The following is a 25,360-nucleotide window of genomic DNA, read 5'->3' on the forward strand; positions in this document are numbered from 1 at the left end:
AAAAAAAAAAAAAAAAACTTGGGAATCAAGTTAACAAAAGAGGTGAAAGACATCTACAATGAAAAGTACAGAACACTAAAGAAAGAAATTGAAGAAAATCTTAGAAGATGGAAAGATCTCCTGTGTTCTTGGATAGGCAGAATTAATATTGCCAAAATGGCCATACTACCAAAGGCACCATACAGATTCAATAAAATTCCAATTAAAATCCCAATGACGTTCCTCATAAAAATAGAGAAAGCAATCATGAAATTAATCTGGAAGAATAAGAGACTCAGAGTAGCCAAAGCAATTCTGGGCAGAAAGAGTGATGCAGGAGGTATCACAATACCAGACCTTAAACTATACTACAGAGCAATAGTCACAAAAATGGCATGGAATTGGCACCAAAATAGACAGGTAGACCAATGGTACAAAATAGAGGACACAGAGATAAACCCACATAAATACAGTCATCTCATACTAGACAAAGGTGCCAAAAACAAACAATGGAGAAAAGACAGCCTCTTCAACAAATGGTCCTGGGAAAACTGGAAATTCATATGCAGTAAAATGGAATTAAACCTCTATCTCTCACCATGCAAAAAACTCAACTCAAAATGAATCAAGGATCTAGGAATTAGACCTGAGACCCTGCACCGAATAGAAGAAAAAGGAGACCCAAATCTTCATCATGTTGACTTAGGACCAGACTTCCCTAGAAAGACTCCCAGAATGCAAGAAATGAAAGCAAGAATTAACAAATGGGATGGATTCAAACTAAAAAGCTTTTTCTCAGCAAAGGAAACAAACAATAGTGTGAAAAGAGAGCCTAGAGTGGGAGAAAATTTTCTACATGCACTTCAGATAGAGCACTTATCTCCCAAATTTATAAAGAATTTTAAAAACTTTATACCAAAAATACAAACAACCCAATCAATAAATGGGCTAAGGAACTGGGCAGCCACTACACAGAAGATTTATAGGCAATCAACAATTATTTGAAAAAGTGTTCAACATCTCTAGTAATTAGCAAAATGCAAATCAAAACCACCCTAAGATTTCCTCTCATCCCAATTAGAATGGCTATTATCAAGAACACGAGCAATAATAGATGTTGGTGTGGATGTGGGGAAAAAGGTACACTCATACATTGCTGGTGGAGTTGCAAATTGGTATAGCCACTCTGGAAAATAGTATGGAGATTCCTTAGAAAATCTGGAATGGAACCACCATTTTACCCAGTTATTCCACTCCTTGGTTTATACCCAAAGGACATAAAATCAGCCTATTACAGTGACACAGTCATATCAATGTTTATAGTAGCTCAATTCACAATAGCTACATTGTGGAATCAACCTAGTGCCCTTCAGTAGATGAATGGATAAAGAAACTGTGGTTCATATATAAAATGGAATACTACTCAGCCATAAAGAATAAAATTATGGCATCTGCAGGTAAATGGATGGAGTTGGAGAATATCATTCTAAGTGAAATAAGCCAATCCCAAAAAAACAAAGGTAGAATGTTTTCTCTAATAAGTGGATGATGATACATAAAGGGGGGGAGGGTAAGAGACAATGGAGGAACTTTGGATTGTGTAAAAGGAACTGAGGGGGGAGAGGATGGTAGAAGGAAAGATAGTGAAATGAGACAGACATTACCCTATGTACATGTATGATTACACAAATGGTGTGAATCTACATCACGTACAACCATAGAAATTAAGAGTTGTACCCCATTTGTGTACAAAGACTGAAAATGCAGTCTGTAAAAATAAAATTAAAAAATTATATGTACCATATGCATTAAAAAAAAAGAATTCAAGGAAACATTTAAAGAAGGACTTATGCTACTTTTCCACAAACTCTCTCAGAGTTAGGGAAAGGGAAACATTTTTTCAACTCATTTTCTAAGTCCAGAATTGTTCTGGTTCTAAAATCACATCAAACATTACAATAAAAGAAAATGACCCATCATGAACACATAGGCAAAGACTTTATAGAATAATTTCAAATGAAATCATGCAATATTTAAAAGGGTACTTCCAAAATGCAAAGTTAATTTAACATCCAAAAATCAATATAATTTGCTAAATTAATGGATTAAGTAAGAAAAACCACTCGAACTTCTAGTAAATGCAAAAAAATCATTTAACATTTTAAATGAAGTCTTGATAAAAATTCTTAACAAATTAAGAAAAAAAGGAAAGTTTACCTGAAATATGGCATCTGTGAAAATTCTACATATAAAATCAAATCTAATGGAGAAAGAGTGAATGGTTTTTCCCAAAAGATCTGGAAAAAAGCAATGGTCCCTGTTCTCACCAAACTGTACATGTGATCTTAACTGTGGCAATAAAACATGTCAAAAAACAAAGTGTAAAGATTCAAAAGGATGATATAAACCTCTGTTTATCCAAATTTAATTACTGGGAAGAAGAAAAGCATAAAGGAATCAAGAAAATAAATTAATAGTCTGGCAAGATCGTGAGTCTTTAAGTACAAAATAAAAAAATTCAACAGTATTTTATACAGATCAGATAAAAAAATTTTAAATATTTTAAAATAGCTTTTACTGTTTACAATAGCATTGAAATATTATGAGTTCAGCATTGTCAAACTTGACACAACATGCATGGGACCGCTATGCTGAAAACTACAAAACATTCCTAACAGAAATTAGAGACCATCTCAGTAAATGCAGATATACCATGTTGGTATACCAGGACACTCAACATAAAAATGTGAATGTTCACCAACAGATCCACAGATTCAATGTAATGCCAAACAAAATCTCAGCAGGTTATTTTTCTGGTTTCCACATGGAATGTAGAAAGCTGGAAAGAACATAGCTTACACTCTGACAACAACAACAACAACAAAAAAAAAAAAGAATAAAACAATCTGCAAGTACAAATTTTATTTGAACTCATCAGACAGCTAAGGAAACCCAAACTCTGAGGAAAGATGGTTGTCTTAAAGAAAATATAGGGCATGAGCACTTGAGTACTGGAGAAAGTGTATTGGACACCAAGAAGAATAATTTAACTAAATTGTAAATGAATTGCTGAAGGCTGAGTGTGCACTAGCAAGATAATATAAAACCCATGGAGAGGGGTTGGGGTTGTGGTTCAGTGGGAGAGCACTTGCCTAGCACCTGTGAGGCACTGGGTCCAATCCTCAGCACCACATAAAATAAATAAATAAACAAAACAGAGTTATAAAAAAATTTTTTTTTTTAAAAACAGCAAAAAGTTCAAGAAAGATTCCCTCATGGTGCAGACTTAAGAGAGGAGAAGAGCAGCCACTGAGAGAAAAACATGGAGTCCAGCCTGGATCCTTTTTACCAACATTAATAAGGCAAGGGATCAGTGGAGGTGGGGTTAGGGGTGGTACTTAAACCACTGAGGGAAGGATAAGAAATGCTGTCACTCTGGATACTGCTGAAAATGCATTTGAGTTAGGAAAAGAAACAAGAGGGTAAAATCCTCTAGCCCTGGCTATGGAAAAGGAATTCTTTTTATACATGAAAGTTGAGAGGAACACAGAGAGTATCCATTTCCAAAACCCAACACACTGTGGTTGATCCATCTACTATATGAATATGTTGCAATATCCAGTACAATAATGGATCCTGGTAGAAATGGAAATCTGTGAAGTGCAGGCTTGAGTGAGCCAGACTGAGTGACTGGAAGATGCAATTTGTTTTCATAGTTTGAAGTCCCAAAGAGAGAAGTTTTTTGTCTATTAGTCTTCTAACAGGCAGACCTAAAGTTAAGTTATTAGCAATAGGCCAGAAGTCAGTAACAAGCTTAATCAAAGAGAGTACTCAAAAGAGCTATGAGAATGAAGTAATCCCACCCACTCAGTTTTCTGTAGCTGGCACTGACCCAGAAAAACAGCATCAGCTTTCGACTTAGCTGAACAATCAATAACCAGGCCCAGGTATTCATAGGAACTCCGGTGAACAGAGTCCCAATGGGCCAGCGGCTTTGCTTCAAGTGTTGAAGTAAAAGGTAAATTTTTCTACAAAAGCTTCCACCCCTTCATGAAAAGCCAAAATGACATTAAGTCCAGATCAGTATATCCTTGCATAAACTATTTTCATTTGATGAATGAGATCCACTGGGCTTTTTCCTTGTTAACCATGAAGCCCATATTAACCTACCCTCAAATAGGAACATTATACCAGAGAACCAAAGGCACCTAAGGGTCAGGTATTTCATCTTAACAAGTGCTTAGCAATTGGCAAAGAACTATCCACTTTTGAAAATAAGTACACTTGGTAGGGATGTAGATCAGCAGTACAGTGCTTGTCTAGCATTCCTGAGGCCTGGGTTTAATCTCTAACAAGGCACATGCGCGTGTACATACACACACACACAAACACACACACACACACACACACACACACACACCCCGTTTAGCCAGGCATGCTAGGAGTTTGGGCAACAGAGGAAGACCCTTACTCCTCAAGATTAAGGGTGCACTTGGTAGCTGGGTCAGGCAGGTGGCACTGCTGTACTGGGAAATGGCCTCAGTTCTCCAGCAGTCACCAAGCCCTTAACTAAAGCTGTGATTTCTTTACTTTCCTTCTAGGATGATATATTATTGTTTTTGTTGGATCATGGAGCAGTCAGTGAAAGGGAGAATCTCTTTTAAATCTATAAGCATTCTTAGCATAAAAACATGAAAACATCAATACCAATAAGACATTTAGTGAAGGAAGTCAAAACAGTACACTACCGAACAGGCTCCACTCACACTTAGGCTTTTTGGGATTTGAGTGTTTACCCCGCACCTGCAGGAACAGAGATCAAAGAATTTAACAGACACACAAAAGCAACTACAGGCACAGCTGTCAGGAGACTACATTATTTACTGTCCAGAAGACTGGGGCATGATGGAGAGGGGGAAGCCAGCCTGCAGGGAACACCTGTGGTGGTGAGAAAGTTTTCTTTTGATTTGGTTCCTCACTCCAGGGTGGCTACTTCCTCCCTCTTCTTCCCCAAGTTCCTGCCCCATGCATGCTACTGCAACTCCACCCTACAGTCTTCAGTGCCTGTTGCATTCCTTTCTACCTACTGTGCTTTGCCCCCCAGAACTGATAGGATGGTGACTTGGGCAGCTCTGTCTAATAGAGCTAGAAAAGTTTATATTCTTTTTCCTCCTTGAGGTTCTCTACCTTACTTGGCTTTTATCTGAAGCACCTGAGGTTAGACAAAAGGGAGAGAAAAACAATCAGTACGGTAGCTCTATACAAAAGAGGCTCTGCATTTACATTCAGTTTCAAGTGGTTGCCCATTCTGACTCAACAATTGAACCTATAATGTGTTTAGTCTACCCAAAACTCTGCATCCTCATTGCTGACATCTTTTATGTTAGCTCTTGGAAACCCTTGATTCAATAGCTATAACCACACTGCCTTTTGCCTTTGGCCCTGAGACTTGCTGCCTCATTGATGTAATAATATTCCTTCCTCCTCCAGTTTTGAAAGTGAGCAATAACCAAAGCACCAATCCAGCAATTTCATTTAATTCTACCTCTCAATTACTGCTCCACCAAGTTAAAAAACAGCATTTGCTACTTTATCTCGTATTCCCTAAACCAGCCCTCAGGAGCCAGGTACTTTCTCTTGCAAGAAGCCCCCTATCTCTTAAACATCATATCCTTGTCATGAAAAACACCAAAATTGCTTAGAGTCTGAGATTTTATCCTACTTACAAGCTATGAAGCTAGCTAGCCTGTTACTGTTTCATGGGTAATAGAAGAAGACATAAGATGCTGGGTCAAAAGACTTTATTATCCATGATATAGCTAACAGTATGAGCATCATGTCAGTGCTCACCTTGCTCTTTAAGTTCCTCTGACAGAAATGCCTTGGTGGATGCTCTACACTATGTGGGTTTCTGTCATATCTGAAGAACACTGAGTTTGGGAAAATTATCATTTTTTTATGACAAAGAGGAAGTTTTCTTATCTGTTCTTTTTCTGAGGAGTTATTACTTCATTTCTCGAAGGTGCTACCAACAAACACAGGTAAAGAATAGCCAGGTCTGCATTCCTGGCATACACTGTGCAAACTTTCAGGAATGTCTAGGGCTCAAGGTGGACTATTTCACCCAATGCACTCCTATTCAATCTAACACCAAAGCAAAAAAATTAATATGTCATATTTCTATTTGCACACATTAATTATCTACATCAAAAAGTCCATGGAATTCATTTTAAAAGCTTCTTAGGTTAACAAATGAATTTAGCAAAATTGCAGGATACGAAGTCAACAAACAAAAACCAATTGTAATTATATATACTAACAATAAACAATTGGATTTTTTAAGTTAGGTGTTATTTCATTAAAGAAATTAAATACAGACAAATCTGACAAAATATATATAAGATGTATAGGAAAAAGTCTAAATAACATGGATAAAAGAAATCGAAGATAACATAATAATAACAGAGACACTGTGCCCATAAGTTGGAAGACTCGATACCATTGTCAATTTTCCCAAAATTGATCTATAGCTAAATTCTGTAAAATCCCTATCAAAATAACATGAGGGCTGGGGTTGTGGCTCAGTAGCAGAACATTTGCCTAACACATGCAAAGCACTGGGTTCGATTCTCAGTACCACAAAAAAATAAATTTAAAACAATAAAAATAAAGGTTCGTTGCCAAGTAAAAAAATGTTAAAAAAAAAAAAACATGACTTTTCATAGGTATCATGGCCCTAAATGGAAAGTAGACAGTAGTAGTAATTGAAGATATATTGCTGAATATAACTAGAAGAAAGTCACCAGTGATCAGAGTCATTAGAGGTTATTAGTAAACTCTTAAAATTCTACCAATGAATAACCAAGATGTACAATGGATGTTACTGAATCCACAAGATTATAGGCAGCCATTCAGTTAAGTCTCCCACCAGAGCATAAGACTCAGCACAGAAGAGGGGACTTGACACAGCTTTGTTAAATACATAATCCAGTTGATAAATGATTTAGCCGTGAAAAACAGAAATTAACTTAGAGTGGAAGAATTATGCAAAGAAAAGGAAGCAACAGAAAAAAACAGTGGGAGGAAGAGCACAAACATGGGCGTTCATATAGTTCTTTGATTAAAACAGAAGAAGAAAAACTTCAGCAAAATCCTTAACATTTAGAAGATGAAAAGACAGATAAAAATCAGTCAAAACAGTATGCAGAAAATTGGGAGTGGAGTCATAATTTGGACAAAACCCCAAATAGACATGCCAACAGTGATATAAGAGAGGGAGGTTAAACTATGGTAATAGTCACACTATTCAAAGTCTAGGTTCAAGATGAAAAAACAGAAACGCCAGATATTTATTTTTGTAATGTATGCCATGTTAGCAAAAGACACAAATCCTGAAAAAATTAAAAATTTCAATTGTTCCACTTGGGTGAGGTAAAGAAGGATAGAGAACAAGTTTGTAGCATTTTCTATCTCTTACAAGTATTCAGTTCTGATGCATTCACTTTATCCAATATAATTAGTTTTCAATTATTCTCTTATAGATAAGGAATCATCACTGTTATTGACTCTCCACTACCTTGGCTATGCCCCACTTCATGAAGGTTTCAGCAGATGATCCATTTCTATTTTTCTGATAAAACATTTATTGTGAAAGAAATTTAAAGTTCAGAAGCCAAGTGAAATTTTTAAATTGGCTTTCCCTAGGTTCAAGTATCAAAGAGAATCCACAGTTAACTATATTAAGTATTCATTAAAGAATCATTACCATATGTACATGTATGACTACACAAATGGTATGAATCCACATTGTGTACAACCATAGAAACGAAATGATGTACCCCATTTGGGTACAAAGAATCAAAATGCAGTCTGTAAAAAATTTTTAAAATAAACAAATTTTTTAAACAAGTGATTTTCCACAACTAAACTCTGCTTTTTATATATACTTTGCAAATAATTTCAAAGCACTTTCAGTTATGGTTAATTCCAATATTTCACAAAGTTGAGTTTCTTATTTACCCACTCAAGAGAATCAGAATGACCCATAAGCTGGACAAGAATGTTTTGATATGAATAGTGCAATGTAAACAGTGGCAATTCTCCAAATTTAAGAAGATGAATGAATAAAATTAAAAGTCAAAGACTATTTAGAATTAAAACAGATAAGCAATCAAAATATTTAAAACTAAAAACCTAACTTTTCAAAAAGGATTTAACCGAGCTATATTTTGAGATTAGGTACACATCTGTTGCTTAATTATCATTAGGAAAGTCAAAGTGCTTTCCCAGTTTATTAAGAAAACATTAACCTATAAAATTATTTATAACATAAGATTTGATTCAAATTACCAATTGTAGCATTCTTCAAAATCAGTTATCTATATGAATACAAAATATACTAAAAGCACAAGTGTGAAAAATCCGTTACTATGGAAACAAGTATCTATAAATTCTGACATGTAATTTGTATAATTTCTTCATGAAAGTAACATAATCTGATTCTCAGTCTCATAGCATATTTGTTAAAAACAGAATGTTAGGAATAGTCTGTGAAGATCTGAGTAATTTGTAAGCACCAAATAAATTTCTGGTTTTTAAAAAAAATAAAATTAGACTAAGCACTGAAATCATTTTTTTTTAATTACTCTTTGTGAAATCTTATGCATCTTTAACCACAAGACACTTATACACAAAATAAATGGCAATGTCCAGACCTGAGTTTTTTTTGCTACCATTACTGCTTACAGAAACCTCAGATTTTGTTTCTTCAAAATAATTTGAATAAATGTGGAAACACTGTTTCACAAAGAGATAAGCAAAGAAACATACTTCCAACAAAAAGAATCAAAGCTATACTGTGATCCAAAGAAAGTTTGACTCACCACATGTTATATAACCAATAATCAGTAACTGAACCTAGATTATCCAATTCAAAGTCCAAATACTTTCATAATTTTCCAAAGAGAGAACTAGCTACCTAGTAGGGTGGAGTCTGCAGAGTTCTAAGAATGATTCTGATGGTTAACTTACCTAGACTTTCTCAAGTAAACAAATTTCTCTGTACATTGGTTTCTTCTACTTTATGGGGATAATTTGACCATAAACTTAACCAAATTCTTGAACTCTGGCAGAAAAACACTACCTATATTTTCATTATACTAATAAATTCCTTTGTTCCCTATACAAATTTGAACTGATACTAACATTCTTTCTCTGATTTTAGTTTTAAGATTACAATAACATTTTGTGTGTATCAGCTGTCTTTTAACGTGTATGGCATTGTAAAAAGACGCTTTCCCCCAACTTTCAAAATGCATAAACAATAATACAACATTTTCTTTTTTATCATTACCAAAGCCTTGTCACCCAAAGCTATGGGGAAAATTTTAGAAACTCATGACAAGATTTTCCACATTATTCTCAATTTCTATAGAAATGCAATGTATAATTCATGTACTCATAAGCCATTCCCCTTTAAAGAACATAGTCGGTGAACAATTATAAAAATGCACATTACTTTTCAAAATTGTAAGAGAATAATTCTGATGACAAAAAACTTAGGATAAAATACTTTGAAAAGTGAAGATCACCATTATTCCCAAAATAATGGAAATAGGTAAAAATTAATATTCTAATAACTCAACCATTGGCAATGTCTTCAATTTTGTCAACAGATATAGAATCCTGTCATATACATACTCAAGTCTAAAAAAAAATTATTCTCCTCATGACCAAGAATAGAAAGTATTTACAGGTACCTAAAATTAATAGAAATTTAATTTTATATTAATATTTTGGTTCATTATTTATACCACTGTTTTATTCTTTTGACAGCATATCTAAAAATAATTTAGTTTTATAATTTTATAAGGACATGCAGCTTTCTTTTTCCTTTTCCCATTTATTTATCAACATTAGCATATAGCTACATAAAATATTTACAAAACAGCAATCCACTAAGAAATGTACCCATGTCACAAAACAGAAAATAGGCAACTGAAATAAAATATTAATGACAAATGATCAGTACATATCTAGTAAGTAAAAGAGTTATGAAAGGTGAAGACTTAAGTACTAATCTCCAAAAGTAAAGTAAAGGATTAAAGTTTTAACTACTAAAACTGTGCTACTAACAATGGAATGTTTAAAAAAATATTTTAGGGGAAAATCACCCTAGATCAACCTAATTCGTATTTTGAATGAATGAATGAAATGAAGAAATAGCTGAATGAATACTGAAATCATAACAATGTTTAACACCTTAAGATGTTCACAACAATTTGGAATATATAGAGATGACTTGAATACAAACTAGTTGAAATTCAGTATGGTTCAGTATAGAGATGCAGTTGGTTTCTATTTGTAGAACAAAGAACCTCAAACAAAAACATATATAAGTACTAAAATATCCACAAGTACAATTATCAAGGCTTTAAAAAGAATATTATACTTTTTAGTATGTAAATCTTTCCTATCCCCCCCAACACACACCTCCCTGCATCTTCTAATGTTTGGCATAAGTGACCAACAAACCAGAATAGAATACAGATTTTTAAAAGACTAATTTACTCATGTTCTATTTAAGAACAACATGCAATCACTTATAAATTTAGTCTTTTAAAAAAGCATCCTTATATAAAATAGTGGGGGGAAAATCCCTGCTATACATATAAAGCACAGTTTAAGCTCGATAAACTGACCAATCAAAATTAGTGAATGCACTGCATCTCTCTGCAGTGGAGAGAAGCGACAAGGTAGGCTGTCATTCTGCAAAAGCTGCTCAGAACAGGCTTTCCTCTGAAAAGCAGTGCAGTTCCTTTTTATAAAGATTGAATCTAAACGTTGTCTCTGGAGACAAGAAGGCTTCAGTATGTTAAATGACTTTATTGTGTATTTTTGGATGCTTATTGATTCCACAGTAGGAAGAGTGAGAGACTGCAGCAGCCTCTAAGCAGCACTACACGTTCCATACATTAGCAGTACTGCTGAAACAATGGCACAGTACAGACACATATTTTCATTAAGGTCATTTCTGAAGAGGTGTTTATGACCCTCTTCCCCCAGTCCTCTACTAACAAGTGAACAAAATGAATCAATCAAAACTGGAAATGCTTCAACTACATCAAGAATTTATCAAATCCTTAGCGAAGGTAAGATGTGTTCCTTCTTATAGTATTACAGCTGCTTTTGAATCAGCACAGTGGGGTAAAATTACTTAGAAATTTTTCAGTCTAAATCTTAACAGTGTATTTGTTTATTTCTATCTATTGCTAGACATGTAATTTTTAGATCTATTTAAGACATGATTTATTTTATATGTAATTTTTATGATGTATTGTTAAATTGAAGAATATTCTGTTAATTACCTACAAAGACATCAGCTTTTAAAATCACTTTAGACATACTAAATATCTTAATGTGATCAATACAGTTTTTCTCAGGTGTCCAAAAACTGCTTATATTTCTTCTAAGAACCATGTTTACCATTTAGTTGTTATTAATTACTCTGTTTTATGTTAACATTATTATTGGGCATAGACATTGAAAATTATTTAATTTGCAGTTACATGTTGGTATTGCCTTTTATATTTCAACCACATGAGTAATTTATCAATGGAATTTATAGTATCTTATCATGGAATCTGAGTTAAAATTCAAACCATGTGCTAATAATTAAGCAAGCTACATTTTTAGAGCTGTAAATGTTAAATTTATTATAAAGACAAGAGGGAATGGCAGTATGTTTAGTGTATAAACTAAATGTTTACAATCTCTGAAAACACTGTTAGCTTCTAAAAAGAGCAGAAATACTTTTAAAATACAGTCTTTCTCTCATGGTTATATTTGCAAGGCTCATTAACTCTATCATTAAGAAATATATACAATTTCTGCCAGGACAAGGGAGTATTTTATTTCAAGAAACTTAATTTTATGCATATAGCTATGGCTCTAGCAATACAGTATCCATATTTTGAGAACAAATACTATATGGCTTTAAATTTAAAAAAAAAAAACTGAAGTAACTTCAATTAATTAGAAATTATTAGGAACCCTATTTCTTAACCATTTGTTTTCTTTTTCACAAGGGCCCATAGCAGCTAATTCAGTATTTACAACTGGCAATATGAAGATTGCAACTGACTAAGAATCTTCCTAGTTCTCTGAACCACAAACTACAAGATATTTCTCCTAAGAAACTAAGGAGTTAAAAACCAGGGAATAGGTCTATATTACTGCTGGAATATAACAAATCAACAGTATCCTAAGAAGATTCTACAAATAATAACCACAAAAAAGAAATACAATATAATTACAAAAGCCTGAAAACAAAATGGTGAGCATTTTTAAAAGGGGAATTTAACACACCAGAATTGTGGAAGCTATGGATTCTTGAAGAAGCAATGAAACATGAATTTTAAAAAAGAGAATGACTTATTTCATCAACAAGCAAAATGAACCTTTAGCAAATGTTTTCTACACTATTCAGCTATTCATATCAATTGATGTGACTAATGGATTTTTCCATCTGAGCTTTATGACCAATTATGTATCCTCTTCTAATGAAAACAAACCAAATTAAATAGCACATGGTTTTCATCAAAACGGGGACTGGATTTTAATATAAAGTAAATTATGTGATCAAGAAGTCGTTTCAAAATAATGAGGACTGATATAGAAAAAGATTTACAAATGTAACAAAAGGATGTCTAAATACATTTTAGAAGCTAGAAAACATGTTTCCTTTTTTGTTTTCACATATTTTGGAAAATAAAGGGACACTATCATATATTCCATCAAAGGGAAACGTAATTTCTATCATTTGAGGAAGTTTCTCTTGGTCGTGACTTTTTCAGGCAAAAAAAAAAAAACACAAATATTATGTACTGTTCTTTAGAAATCCATCAACTCACTAAATCTCATAATTCATGCAGTTGAAGTACTGGAGAGAAAATGAAAGAATTCCTACAAGACATGAAATAAAACACAGCTACTTCACTGTTGTCAGGTAAAAATTCATGTCAAAATCTGTCAATGACATCATGTATCAATTTGTGAAAATTTGCCATAGTGAACCAAAAGGCCCATAAGGCAACAGCAAACAGGTAGGTCAGAAAATGCATGCACCCCACCACACTGTTTAACATTTACAAAAGAATTAGATGATTTTTCTTAATTATCACCTAACTTAACATTTCTGCTTTATTTAATTATAAACCTAACTGATGTGACAAAGACCTGATGTTTAATCTGTCAGTTCAAAAAACTTGGCACACTTAAAATTTTCCATTTTTATAAGATTTCAGTCTTAGCAAAGATCTTTGTCTATGTGAATATGATTCTATTAATACTTATACCACTCAAAAGAAATTAATAATGTTATCATTTGTTTCTGAAATATTATCCCCAAAATAACATGCAGAAATAAAATTATATTCTAAAACTTATCAAAGTAAATGAAGTAAAAGGGTAACATGAATTCTGAAAATAACTTTTATAATTTTATGTTTAAATGCAATTTTGTAGTCAAAATGAGGTACCTGTAATGTTATAGTTGGTTTTGATATCCTATTTTGTTTAGACATTTCAGCCTAGAAAATCAGATATTATTTTTATAAATTACTCTAAATCCCTATATATTAAAATATAGATTTGCATGAATTAGCAAAAGAGTTTGTTCATTTTCAAATTTTTCTTCAAAATTACATACTGAATGATGTATAAAAAAGGTTTCTGAGGTAATGTGTAACTTTAAAAGCTTCCTTCCCTTCACATAGTCCTTTTCTTTAGAATTTCATTTTTTACTTTAAAAACTGTTTAAACAAATAAAAGCAATAGTCTTTTAAACTACTTCAAAAAATGGCTATTTCTTAATATGTATTAAATTTCAATTTTCTCTTCTTACAAGATACAAGAGGGTGTGGTCACAAAATAAATCATTCATAGGAATGATTAGTGCTCTTTTATCAAGTTTTGTGGCTTTTTGCCTTGGTTAATGTCCCTTTTCTTCTAATTTTTTAAGTTTGCTCACTGCAAAAACTCAGTGAGTATATTCACCAGGATATATAAAATACTTAACATTTGCCTATTTCTGTGGTAAATAACTCCAAATATCCATAAAATGTTACTTTTGACTATCAGAAGCAATAGATAAGATAGTTTCAAACAAACTAGTACTCTGTACCATTTTTCCTTTTAAATGAACACTCACTCGCCCTGTTCGTTTGAAATCTCATAGGAATAATTACACCTACACTCATCATGCTAGGGCATATTAAAATAGCATTTATTTTCTATCTATTCAAAACATTTTTAAGTGAAATTTTAAAACAGGCTAAAGTTAGTTTTGCATACGGGTAGTTTATTGTACAAAAATATGCCTTCTCTCAAGAATAAATGTCTTATTTATTTCCAAATGAGGAAAACTCTTTCAGTATATTAAGTAATTTTGCACTATTGGGAAACAATCCCCATAAAGTTATTCCTCTGAAAGGAAAATGAAATTTCCTTTTATAATAAAGCAAGGCAGTCTTGATGCTTTCTTAATTTTCCATTTTCCATTAATAGCATACAAACCTGAAAATTAAACTACCACAATAAAGGTTTTTTGATTTAAAAGAATACATATTTTATACATCTTTTAAGTTGCCAAATATCAAACAGTTTATTTTATTTCACTTTCTAGGGAAAAAGCCAACTGCTCCAAAAGAATGTGTTTTTCTCCCATTCTGGAAATCAACATGCAGTCTGAATCTAACATTACAGTGCGAGATGACATTGATGACATCAACACCAATATGTACCAAGCACTATCATATCCACTAAGCTTTCAAGTGTCTCTCACTGGATTTCTTATGTTAGAAATTGTGTTGGGACTTGGCAGCAACCTCACCGTATTGGTACTTTACTGCATGAAATCCAACTTAATCAACTCTGTCAGTAACATTATTACAATGAATCTTCATGTACTTGATGTAATAATTTGTGTGGGATGTATTCCTCTAACTATAGTTATCCTTCTGCTTTCACTGGAGAGTAACACAGCTCTCATCTGCTGTTTCCACGAGGCTTGTGTTTCTTTTGCAAGTGTCTCAACAGCAATCAACGTTTTTGCTATCACTCTGGACAGATATGACATCTCTGTAAAACCTGCAAACCGAATTCTGACAATGGGCAGAGCTGTAATGCTAATGATATCCATTTGGATTTTTTCTTTCTTCTCATTCTTAATTCCCTTTATTGAGGTAAATTTTTTTAGCCTTCAAAGTGGAAATACATGGGAAAACAAGACACTTTTGTGTGTCAGTACAAATGAATACTACACTGAACTGGGAATGTATTATCATCTTTTAGTACAGATCCCAATATTCTTTTTCACAGTAATAGTAATGTTAATCACATACACCAAGATACTTCAGGCTCTTAATATTCGAATAGGCACAAGATTTTCAACAGGGCAGAAGAAGAAAGCAAGAAAGAAAAAGACAATTTCTCTAACCACACAACATGAGACTACAGACATGTCACAAAGCAGTGGTGGGAGAAATGTAGTCTTTGGTGTAAGAACTTCAGTTTCTGTAATAATTGCCCTCCGGCGAGCTGTGAAACGACACCGTGAACGGCGGGAAAGGCAGAAAAGAGTCTTCAGAATGTCTTTACTGATTATTTCTACATTTCTCCTCTGTTGGACACCAATTTCTGTTTTAAATACCACCATTTTATGTTTAGGCCCAAGTGACCTTTTAGTAAAATTAAGATTGTGTTTTCTAGTCATGGCTTATGGAACTACTATATTTCACCCTCTATTATATGCATTCACTAGACAAAAATTTCAAAAAGTCTTGAAAAGCAAAATGAAAAAAAGAGTTGTTTCCATTGTGGAAGCTGATCCCATGCCTAATAATGCTGTAATACACAACTCTTGGATAGATCCTAAAAGAAACAAAAAGATTACATACGAAGACAGTGAAATAAGAGAGAAATGTTTAGTACCTCAGGTTGTCACAGACTAGGGAAAAGTCTAATTTTTACCAAATCCACATTCAGAAGAGTTTTAGATTTAAATTGTAAAAAAATGATCTTACTGCCAAATATAAGAAAAACCATTTTAAGTATTATGTTGTAAATTTTCAATGTGTATGTCAACTAGATTAGCTCATATATATTCGATTTCTTCATTATTTAATGTATTTGTTGCATGGCAGTTTGTTAAAGTAAATATCATGTGTATATTTTGTCAATATTATGTCCATCAGAAGATATTCATGTAAGTCATATTTTCTAAAGAATAAATACATAGCCTTAAAACAGTGTATAACTTTAAAAAGTAACGACACAGGTATCTGCTTTTTAAAAAATATATGAAGTGTATTGTTTCTAAGCCACAAACTATACAGATATATTTATATGATAACAACTGGAATAGCATTTAACATAAAAACAAAAATTATAGGCTCAAAACAATTCATGATTTTCTGTACCACTCGGTTATGTTTCCTGATATAGTATACTTGCTATAATGTTTGATGCATCCAAAATAATGAAGTATGGCTGAAACTTCATTCTTTCTTTTGAATGTAGAAAATCATAGAATTTATAAGTATTTTAAAATTCATGCACCAGAAAACAAACATCCCCATATATGCACATTAAAATATGGAAACTTTAAAATTCAAGTTTACTATGAAAAAAAAAAAAAGAAAAAAGACTGATTTCCTATGCCTATAAAGTACAAATAAACTGACAATAAAGGGAAGGAAGAAAAAGCTACAGCACTTCCTTCTTCATTTTACTTGATTCTAAGTCAAAAGTTCTAGCTCAAGAGAGTACTGGTAAAAACCAGAGCATTAAAATAAAGTGATTTTTGAACTTTATCCAACTCAATTCTGTTTGTATAACAGAAATTAATTATACAAACCTAATTATTAGGAAGAGAAAAAAAACTTTTTATATCATTGTAGAAAAGCTAACAAAGCCACCAGTTTCTAATTTTAGATACATAGCAACTTTAGAGCAATACAATTTACACAATGTTCTTAAGCAATCATAGTTTCCTAGTTCTTCAAAATATAGTTGTTTCCACAGTGAAAATCATTAAAGAACAATAAATCTCACTTTTTCTACTCCATCACCACTTAGTTTAATTTTATAAATTTTTCTCTCCAATCCTTAATTCATGTAAGGAAGCTGTGCAATTACCAGTTCTAACTACAGATGATAAGGATTGGAAATTTCATATCAAACATATTTTCCAACTGGTATAATGTAATAATCTGGCAATGAGAACTAATATCACTATGAGAAAGTTAGCAATAAGTTATATAAAATAGGCAAGTACCTACTATACTGTAATTGGTTAGCTAAACAATGGTTATTCTATATTTTAACACTGTATTCACTAAATCAATAGTTCATTTTTAAATTTAAAAATGTAAATTCAATAATATATCACTTTTATACAAATAAATGGGGTTCATCCAATCTAGCTTACTAAATACCCTAATCCCTGGGAAATGAGTACCATGCAATAGCTTGAATTCACTGAGATTACTAGCAAATTAAATAGCAATTTATTTCTAATAATGATGCTAACATAATGTCAAATCTTGGCAAAGGCCCAGTTTCCTTCTGCTGTATTTTCAACTGTTTTATGGAATCAGAGAAATGCTTCAATTTGACAAAATGTAGCACAAGCAGTAAAACTTTGAAACAATGAAGGAAAACTAACATCATGGGCACAAGTATTAAGGAAAGTTTTATTCAATAAATATATTTGCCACAGTATCTCCTGATATCTTCATATGCAAAGTACATTTTATACTTAGACTCTAAGCATAAATTAAACTTTTAATATTTAATTTTATACTCTCAATAAAAATTAAAACTATATTTAGTCTTCATTTAAGAAAAACCCCTTTGTGTTTTAAATACTTTTAATCTTCAGGTTTATAAGCATGCCAAAAAATCCAGTATAAAAACAGATTTCTAATATATTAGCCTAATAGTTTTCATGCATTCTCATCTTCTATAATAACAAAATAAAAACTAAATGATGGTGGTGTAACTTTGCCCTAAAAGCTATTTCTGCACTTGACATTGGAGTAAACAATTCACAGGCATTTTGCCCATCTGTAATGATCTTCCAGGTATACAAAGTGCACCCAGTGATTTACAATAAAGAAAAGTCATACCTATCAGAACTGCTAATAGCTTTTTAATGTGATAAAGAGTACATAATATGTGAATGTAGATAATACATGTTAAAAATTCAGCTTTCAAAAACAAATCACAAATGTTTTCAACTATAGGGATAAATGAGAAAATAAGCTTAAAGACAACTTTTATTTTTTATTAACTGTTTATTCTATGAAAAGATGAAACTTCATTTTCTTCAGGATGGCCATTGTTCCAGTATATAAAAATTTCATCCTATTACTAATAATTTTACCCAAAAAAAGCATTAATGCTAATATTTCCTGTTAGAATGTCAATTCTAAAAGCAAATGCATACAGACAACAGTAAACCTGGTATACTTCTTAAAATTAATTTTATATCCACGTGCTATAAATTAGAAACACAGATATGAAATTCTACCTAGGCAATTGGGTCAATTCTTCAAAAGGATAGGAATTAGAATTCTTACTTTAAAAACTAAACAAACATTAGATCCAAGAGGTATGGAAAATTTCACTGACTTCTTTGCTTTGTTTGCTCATTTAAGGAGGTTATTGTTCTACCAACTACCAAAAATGATGTTCAAAGTTACTATGATGATTGAATTATTTATAATTATGCTTTTAAAAAATGCCATTCATAATAATTCTGTTTTTGCAACCATGGTAAGTCAATTTTTTTGGCATGTGATCTATTTTTTCATTCCCTAAATATTATAGCAAAATCTCAGTTCTCTGGGTATTAAAAATCAGATTCCTCATTTAAAAGCTGTACACTTAAGGAAGAAAATCTAAAATTATAAGAAACAGATGCTTATAAGGTAAGGCTTTATTTAACCACAATAAATTCAAGACTACTTTGCAAAATCAATAACATTTTTAGTTTTATTACATTTTATAATTATAAATTTAAGTAAGTATTGTAATCCAGCTAACCTTTGCATTCTTACATACTAGAAGCAGTATGACAGAATACTGAATTACAGAAATAAGAGTCATTATCCTCAAGAGCTTGAAATCTATAATTGAGGTCAATATCCCTTATCTGACATGCAAATTTCAGATTTTTTTCAGATTTGGGAGTATTTGTATATGCATAATGACACATCTTTCAGAGGGAACCAAATCTAAACACAAAATTCACTTGTTTGGGGTACATTTTACACACACACAGTCTTAAGATAATTTTATGCAATACTTTCAGTGCACTTGTATTTCAACTAAAATCCATCACATGAGGGCAAGTGCAGAATTTTTCCCTTGCAGTGTCATGTTTGTGGTCAACAAGTTTGGAATTTTGGAGCATTTTGGATTTTAGGTTGGGGTAGCTCAAAGCAAAATTATAAAGCATAAAAATACCTGAAAGAAGAAACAGAATGTGGCAAATGCTATAAAAAGAATAACCAATAATTAATAAGAAAAGGATTATGTTGAATTTAAGAAAATATTTTAAAAAGTATTGTTGAGAAAAACTACTAAAGCATGTTTTGGTGAAGGTGACAATGTATGATTTCCGAGGATGAGTGCCTCACACATGCTAGGGGAGCACTCTACCACTGAGCCACAGGAAAGTAATAAAATAGTGAGAAGTTATCTAAAAAGTTAAAAGTTAAACTGGGGCCATAAAATAGAAGACCCAAAATGCCAGCAGAGATTATCTGAACAGGAGAATATAACAAGATGAGAAAAGAGCTTCCAAAAAACTCGAACAGCAATATGCAGAGACAGTTGATTGTGTAAGACATAGAAGACAAAGTTATTGCCATCACCTGGATATGTAGGCAAAAAATTGATGACAGTAGCCAGGCCTTATGGCACATAACTGTAATCCCAGCAACTCAGGAGGCTGAGACAGGAGGATTGCAAGTTGGAGATAGCCTCAGCAACTTAGCAAGGTCCTAAGCAACTAAGTGAGACCATGTCTCAAAATTAAAAATAAATGAACTTGGAATGTGGCTCAGTTGTAAGGCACCCCTGGATTAAATCCCCAGTACCAAAAAAAAAGAAAAAAGAATAACCAAAGATGGCAAACAAGTGTACAGCTGTGAGAAGCAACTGAAAACAGAATCAACAAGATGTGCCAACAGACTAGAAAGACAAGTGGTGTAAGAAAAAATATTAAAAATAGGAGCCACAAGGAAGATCATAAGAAACTAGATTATCCTCAAGGATGGAAGAACTATTTAATTTGCTTTGCATAAATTACATGACTAACAGGGTAAAAACAAAAATAATTTTTGGGAAAAGAAAATTTAATAAAATAAATAACATTATTAAAGAATGTTCCTAGTTACTAGAAACTATTCAAAATGAAAATTTCAAGTGAATGTTTTAAGTTATCTACTTAACATCTTTCTCAGTAATTTTAATTTTAAAGAAATTATAAACAGTGAAAAAATGCCAACATATATGCAGGTAAAAGTACAAATATCATCCTTTGCATTTTCCCCCTAATAATTCATTATGAACAACCATCTACTTTATTATAAACATAAATTCCAAATTCTTTGTTAAGGGCTGTAAAAAGATAATTTCTAAATTTAAAAAGTTTAAATATATTAATAAATCTAAAAGATAATGAAATCTGTTTATATTATAATCAAGTGGCTTCAAACTATATTTCAAGATTTCCTTGGAAAACATAAGAAAGGTTTATATTTCTTAACTTGGCAACTAAAGCAGGTCATTTTTATGGAGACAAAAAAGGAAAAAGGCAAAAAATAATGTGTTCCTTTTATTCCTTCCTCCAAATAAAATGAGAAATAAGGTAATTTTTGGAGACTAATTTCCTTACATCTTAGAGATAGGCACTTGTTTGTACTCCTGAATGCAAATCCCTTCAAGAACTATATGAACTTCAAGAAAGTTAAACATGAGTTGACTTGTAATAAATATTAGAGGGAAAAAAAGGATCTCAGAATCATAAAAGAGAAAATTCAGGAGATAATAAAACCAGGTAAAACTGAAAAAGACTATGTAAAATACTTGGAGGTGTTCAGTTACTAGACAAATACAAATAGAACACAGAATCATAGGTTAGTCTCCAAACTAAGTTTTCTTCTGAGAAAAAAAAAAAAGGTTTTTTGCTATAAGAGTATTCAAAATAATGCAAAGACACTCCAATTGACAGTCTGTACATATTTAAAATCTAATAACCTCAGAAGTAGAATAAATATAAAAATATTACCAAACACAGATGTTTGGAACAGAGTGGTACTGAGATGCAGAAGTGGAAAAATATAAAAGCTATCATCATGTAAGGATTATCCATTTTGCAGAAGAAAAAGAGTTGAGCGAACTACAATAATATTTCTCCCCTTGCTCATGACAAAATAACGTGACAATAACCATATGACTACAATTCTAGTCACACATTTTTTACAGATCCCAATAAGCTGTATCATGGCTTTCAAACATGACAGCTTTGTACTTCTACCAGCAAGTGGTAAAAAGTGCTGTCATTCCTGTCACTGCCACCAATATCAGTTCTCTACCACTATCAAACCCTGAAGCATCAAGTACGATAAAGCAGGAGAGCTGAGTCTGTCTGGTATTGAGGTCATTTTCCTCGCCCTGTTTCCATGAAAGTGATATGTCATATTTTTCTAAGAGGTATTAAGCAAGGCAGACTACCAAAGCACCTCCACCATTTTTTCAGAATGAAAAGAAAAAGCAGCAAACAGGATGATAAGGATATAAAGAAACAGTTTTCCTTTCAGACAGTTGTGGATGTATACTGCAATAGATGGAAAATTAAAATTTTTAATTTAACAAAAATGTTTCAGTGCTTATGCTAATAATTGAGGGCTTTGGCTACATAAAACATAGACTGTAGGAATGAGAAATACACTTGGGACTGCCATGAGATCAGATACATATATCTGAATCAGTAATATTACTCATGATCCCATCTTTTACTATTGGTTGGGTATTTTGATTGGGTAATGCAGTGTTATATATGAACTAGAGAGAGAAGAACTAAAGATCTGCAGTTCACAATAATATTGTTAATGCCTTAGATTCAATAAAAATGTAAAAAAGATTAAATTTACATACTCTGCACTTTGTTTTCATCCCAATTCTTAAAAAATTTTTATTGTCTTTTCCTTTGCTATTGAACAAAATACTAGTAAACCATCACCTACCTAATGTTATAAAACCATCTTATTAATCCACACACTACAGTAACAGTAAGCTATACTAACAAACTTTTATGTAGTATTTTCTCCCAAAAGTGCTTGATTCACATTAACTGGTCAGTAAATATTAGTGGAATTGAAAGTGAATAATTTTTAAGCTTCTCAACCTACTGTTGCATCTTGTTTAGAATGGTGTTTTCTATACAGAATGTTTAAAATACCAATTCCAAAGCCCTATCTCTGATTTACATTAGAATCATTGGAGTTGCAGCCTGAAAAATCTGTGTTAAGTAAGTACTTAATGATGATTTTCATGCTACAGTTAAAAAACCACTTCTTTAAAGTCAGTCTTGTTGGCTCATACTTGTAGTCCCAGCCCCAGCTACCTCCCAGTTGGGAGGCTGAGGCAGGAGGATCACCTGAACCCATGAGTTTGAGGTCCTCCTAGACAACATAGCAAGACCCAACTCCAAAAGAACCACTATTTTGGATAGATAGACTATATATCAAGGTGATATTCAGGTAGCTAATCAATAAAAATATATAGACACAGCACTGAAATTAATTCAGACCATAGGGCCTTCTTAAGAAAAAAAATTTTAATGTTGAACTAAATAAATTTTCATTGGATTATACACACTATAATCTAGTAGGTCATAAGATTCCTAAAGATGAAAATAATGTTGTTATTGTTGTTTTATAGAAGTTATCAAAAATTTCCTGGTTGATTTTTTTTTTTTGGTCCCCTACCCTCGCACCCCCATACTGGGGAAGGAATCCAGCACCTACTACATGTACCACTTGTACACTCAAACCAAAAATTTTTCTTTAAAAACCATATACTCTCAGAAGACAAAATTATACAAAACATGAACTTGCTATCATAAACTATTATACACTTTTATTTCACTCAACCTAAACAGTTAATTATAAAATTGCATTGCTAATGTTTGTCATTAAATTGCCTTATTCTGACCATAGGTTAAGTACTATCCTTGTGCATATCTGCTCATTTCAATACAAAGTTCTATTAAAATATAATACTGGACACAGGATATGAATTATTTCTAAAATAAACTTGCAATGAAAATATTAAAAAACTAATTTGTGTATGTTTTAAATAGTCGTCACTCGAGTTAGGTAGTCTGAATCAAATATTTTTCTTTTGTCATTGTTATTTCCTTTGTATCATTAACACAATTTACAAAGTATCCAGTTACTCTTTGAGAATTTTATGACATTCCTGAATTTTCTATTGTTTTATAATAGTTTAAGTAACACTGACACTTGATAATATCTCCAACACTACTCTAGGAACATTTCTCATTAACCCTTTTGCTGATTTTTTTCTAACAACACTGACATTATATTCTGTTATAATTCTTTTGATTTTTATTTTCATTAACTGAATCAGAATCAATCTATAACAGGTTACTATTATTGATAAAAATAAAAATACAAGAGTTCAGGTCATTGGATATGACTTATTGTAAAAACACATTTGCCAAATAATATGTGCCTAATAAACAATGACTGGTATAGGATTTCCTGGACTCTTATAAATCCCCTGCAATTGGAAACAAAATGACACGGTATGTTTATGTGTATTTCCTCCCCCCACCATTCCCCCAGGCTTAGAGGAAAGAATTACAAATCAGTAAAAATAATATAATCCAAAACTGTCCATATAATCCAAAACTACAACAAAATTTATCACAGGTATTAGGAAGAAACTAGGAAAGAAAAATTGATAAATGTTATATACGACAACTGACACTCTATAGTGTACTGTGTTACCAAATACAGGTATTCAATAAATTACATGAGATACCTGAAACAAGTATAAAGTAAGCTTTTTGTTATATGACTTTGCCCAACTGGAGGCTAATGTGTTCTGAACATGTTTCAGATAGGCTAGGCTAAGCTATAATATCCAGTAGGTTAGGAGGATTAAATGCATATTTGACTTAAGATATTTAAAACTTACCAGTGAATAACCAGAATGTAATGCCATTTTAGGTTGAGGAGCATCTATGTAAGACAACTTTAAAAAGTTGAGAATATTAGATACAATTCAACTAAGTGGGACGGTAAGTAATAAAATCAGAGCAAGGAAGATGAAAAAAAAAGTTTTAAAAAATCTTTATGAAATGAACTTCATTTATGATAACTTATCATTAAGTCCTGCAAGAGATGAGACATGAGAAATGCAAGAGATGAGACACAGATTGTTCCCTGTGCTTTCTACTAGGTCATTATTTAAGGAGGAAAAAGAAACTGATTACATGACTCACAATTGAAAGATAAAAATCATCTAGTTGCTCAATACAAACTACTCCTGGTACTAAGACCAGAGAGCAGTATCTTCTCACTATTCTTCACAAAAAATACATAATGTGTAAACAATATTTCCAAAACTATAAAGATAAAGTAAGTCTCATATGATTATTTCTTATATCCCTCAATGTATTAAAATGGCCCAAACAGTCTTACAGAAAGGTAAAGAGAAGTCTCCTAAGACTGATGATTATAATTTTCCTCTTTTTATAATAATATCATCAACTAAAGGGAAATCTGATAAAAATAATTACATGGGAATAAATTGTATGCTGTCCAGATATAAAACCCTCAGTAACTCTAGTTTAATCCAAGGATAGACTGTAGAGTATTACAGTAGTGAATATCAACCATTTTGTAACAGATTTAAGGGGTCAATCAAACAGGAAAACAACAGTACTTTCAACTGAAAATAAGACAGGTTTTCTTAAAAATAAAAAAGGTCTACAGGTGATTCTAATGTACTTACTCCTCTCTTTCCCTTACAACTCCCAACTAAAGAAATGCATAGACTGATGAGGCTTCAGAAAAACTGTCCAGAAATATGCTCTCTCAACAAAACTTTGAAGAAATTGATTAACAGAGAAATATTAAGTACACACCCATAAATGTGAATACTACCTGAGTTTAGGGAAAGATTAAAATCCCTAGAAAAGCACCCCATTCTTGTGCAAAGTTGGCTGCTATGAAATAACAAGTTAAAAAATTCAATTTTCATTAATTTAAAGAAAAAT

General features: G+C 32.2%; 2 protein-coding genes across 3 annotated transcripts in view; one reads left to right on the forward strand and one right to left on the reverse strand.

Annotated features, from left to right (window-relative positions):
- Cog5 (component of oligomeric golgi complex 5) overlaps positions 1-25,360 on the reverse strand; it is a 332,336-nt gene that overhangs the window by 250,425 nt on the left and 56,551 nt on the right. The gene's annotated exons all lie outside the window — the stretch shown is intronic.
- Positions 10,733-16,727, forward strand: Gpr22 (G protein-coupled receptor 22). Of its 2 annotated transcripts, none has more exons than XM_047560140.1 (3): positions 10,733-11,129; positions 12,066-12,985; positions 14,663-16,727. In XM_047560140.1, the coding sequence occupies exons 2-3, from the start codon at positions 12,906-12,908 to the stop codon at positions 15,987-15,989; spliced, it is 1,407 nt and encodes a 468-aa protein (XP_047416096.1). In that variant the 5' UTR covers positions 10,733-11,129; positions 12,066-12,905; the 3' UTR covers positions 15,990-16,727. The 2 variants fall into 2 exon arrangements, with proteins under 2 accessions (XP_047416096.1, XP_047416097.1); XM_047560141.1 differs by having other exon boundaries at positions 10,734-11,129; positions 12,066-13,082.

This window comes from Sciurus carolinensis, chromosome 8, assembly GCF_902686445.1.
Source record: "Sciurus carolinensis chromosome 8, mSciCar1.2, whole genome shotgun sequence".
NCBI classification, from domain to species: domain Eukaryota; kingdom Metazoa; phylum Chordata; class Mammalia; order Rodentia; family Sciuridae; genus Sciurus; species Sciurus carolinensis.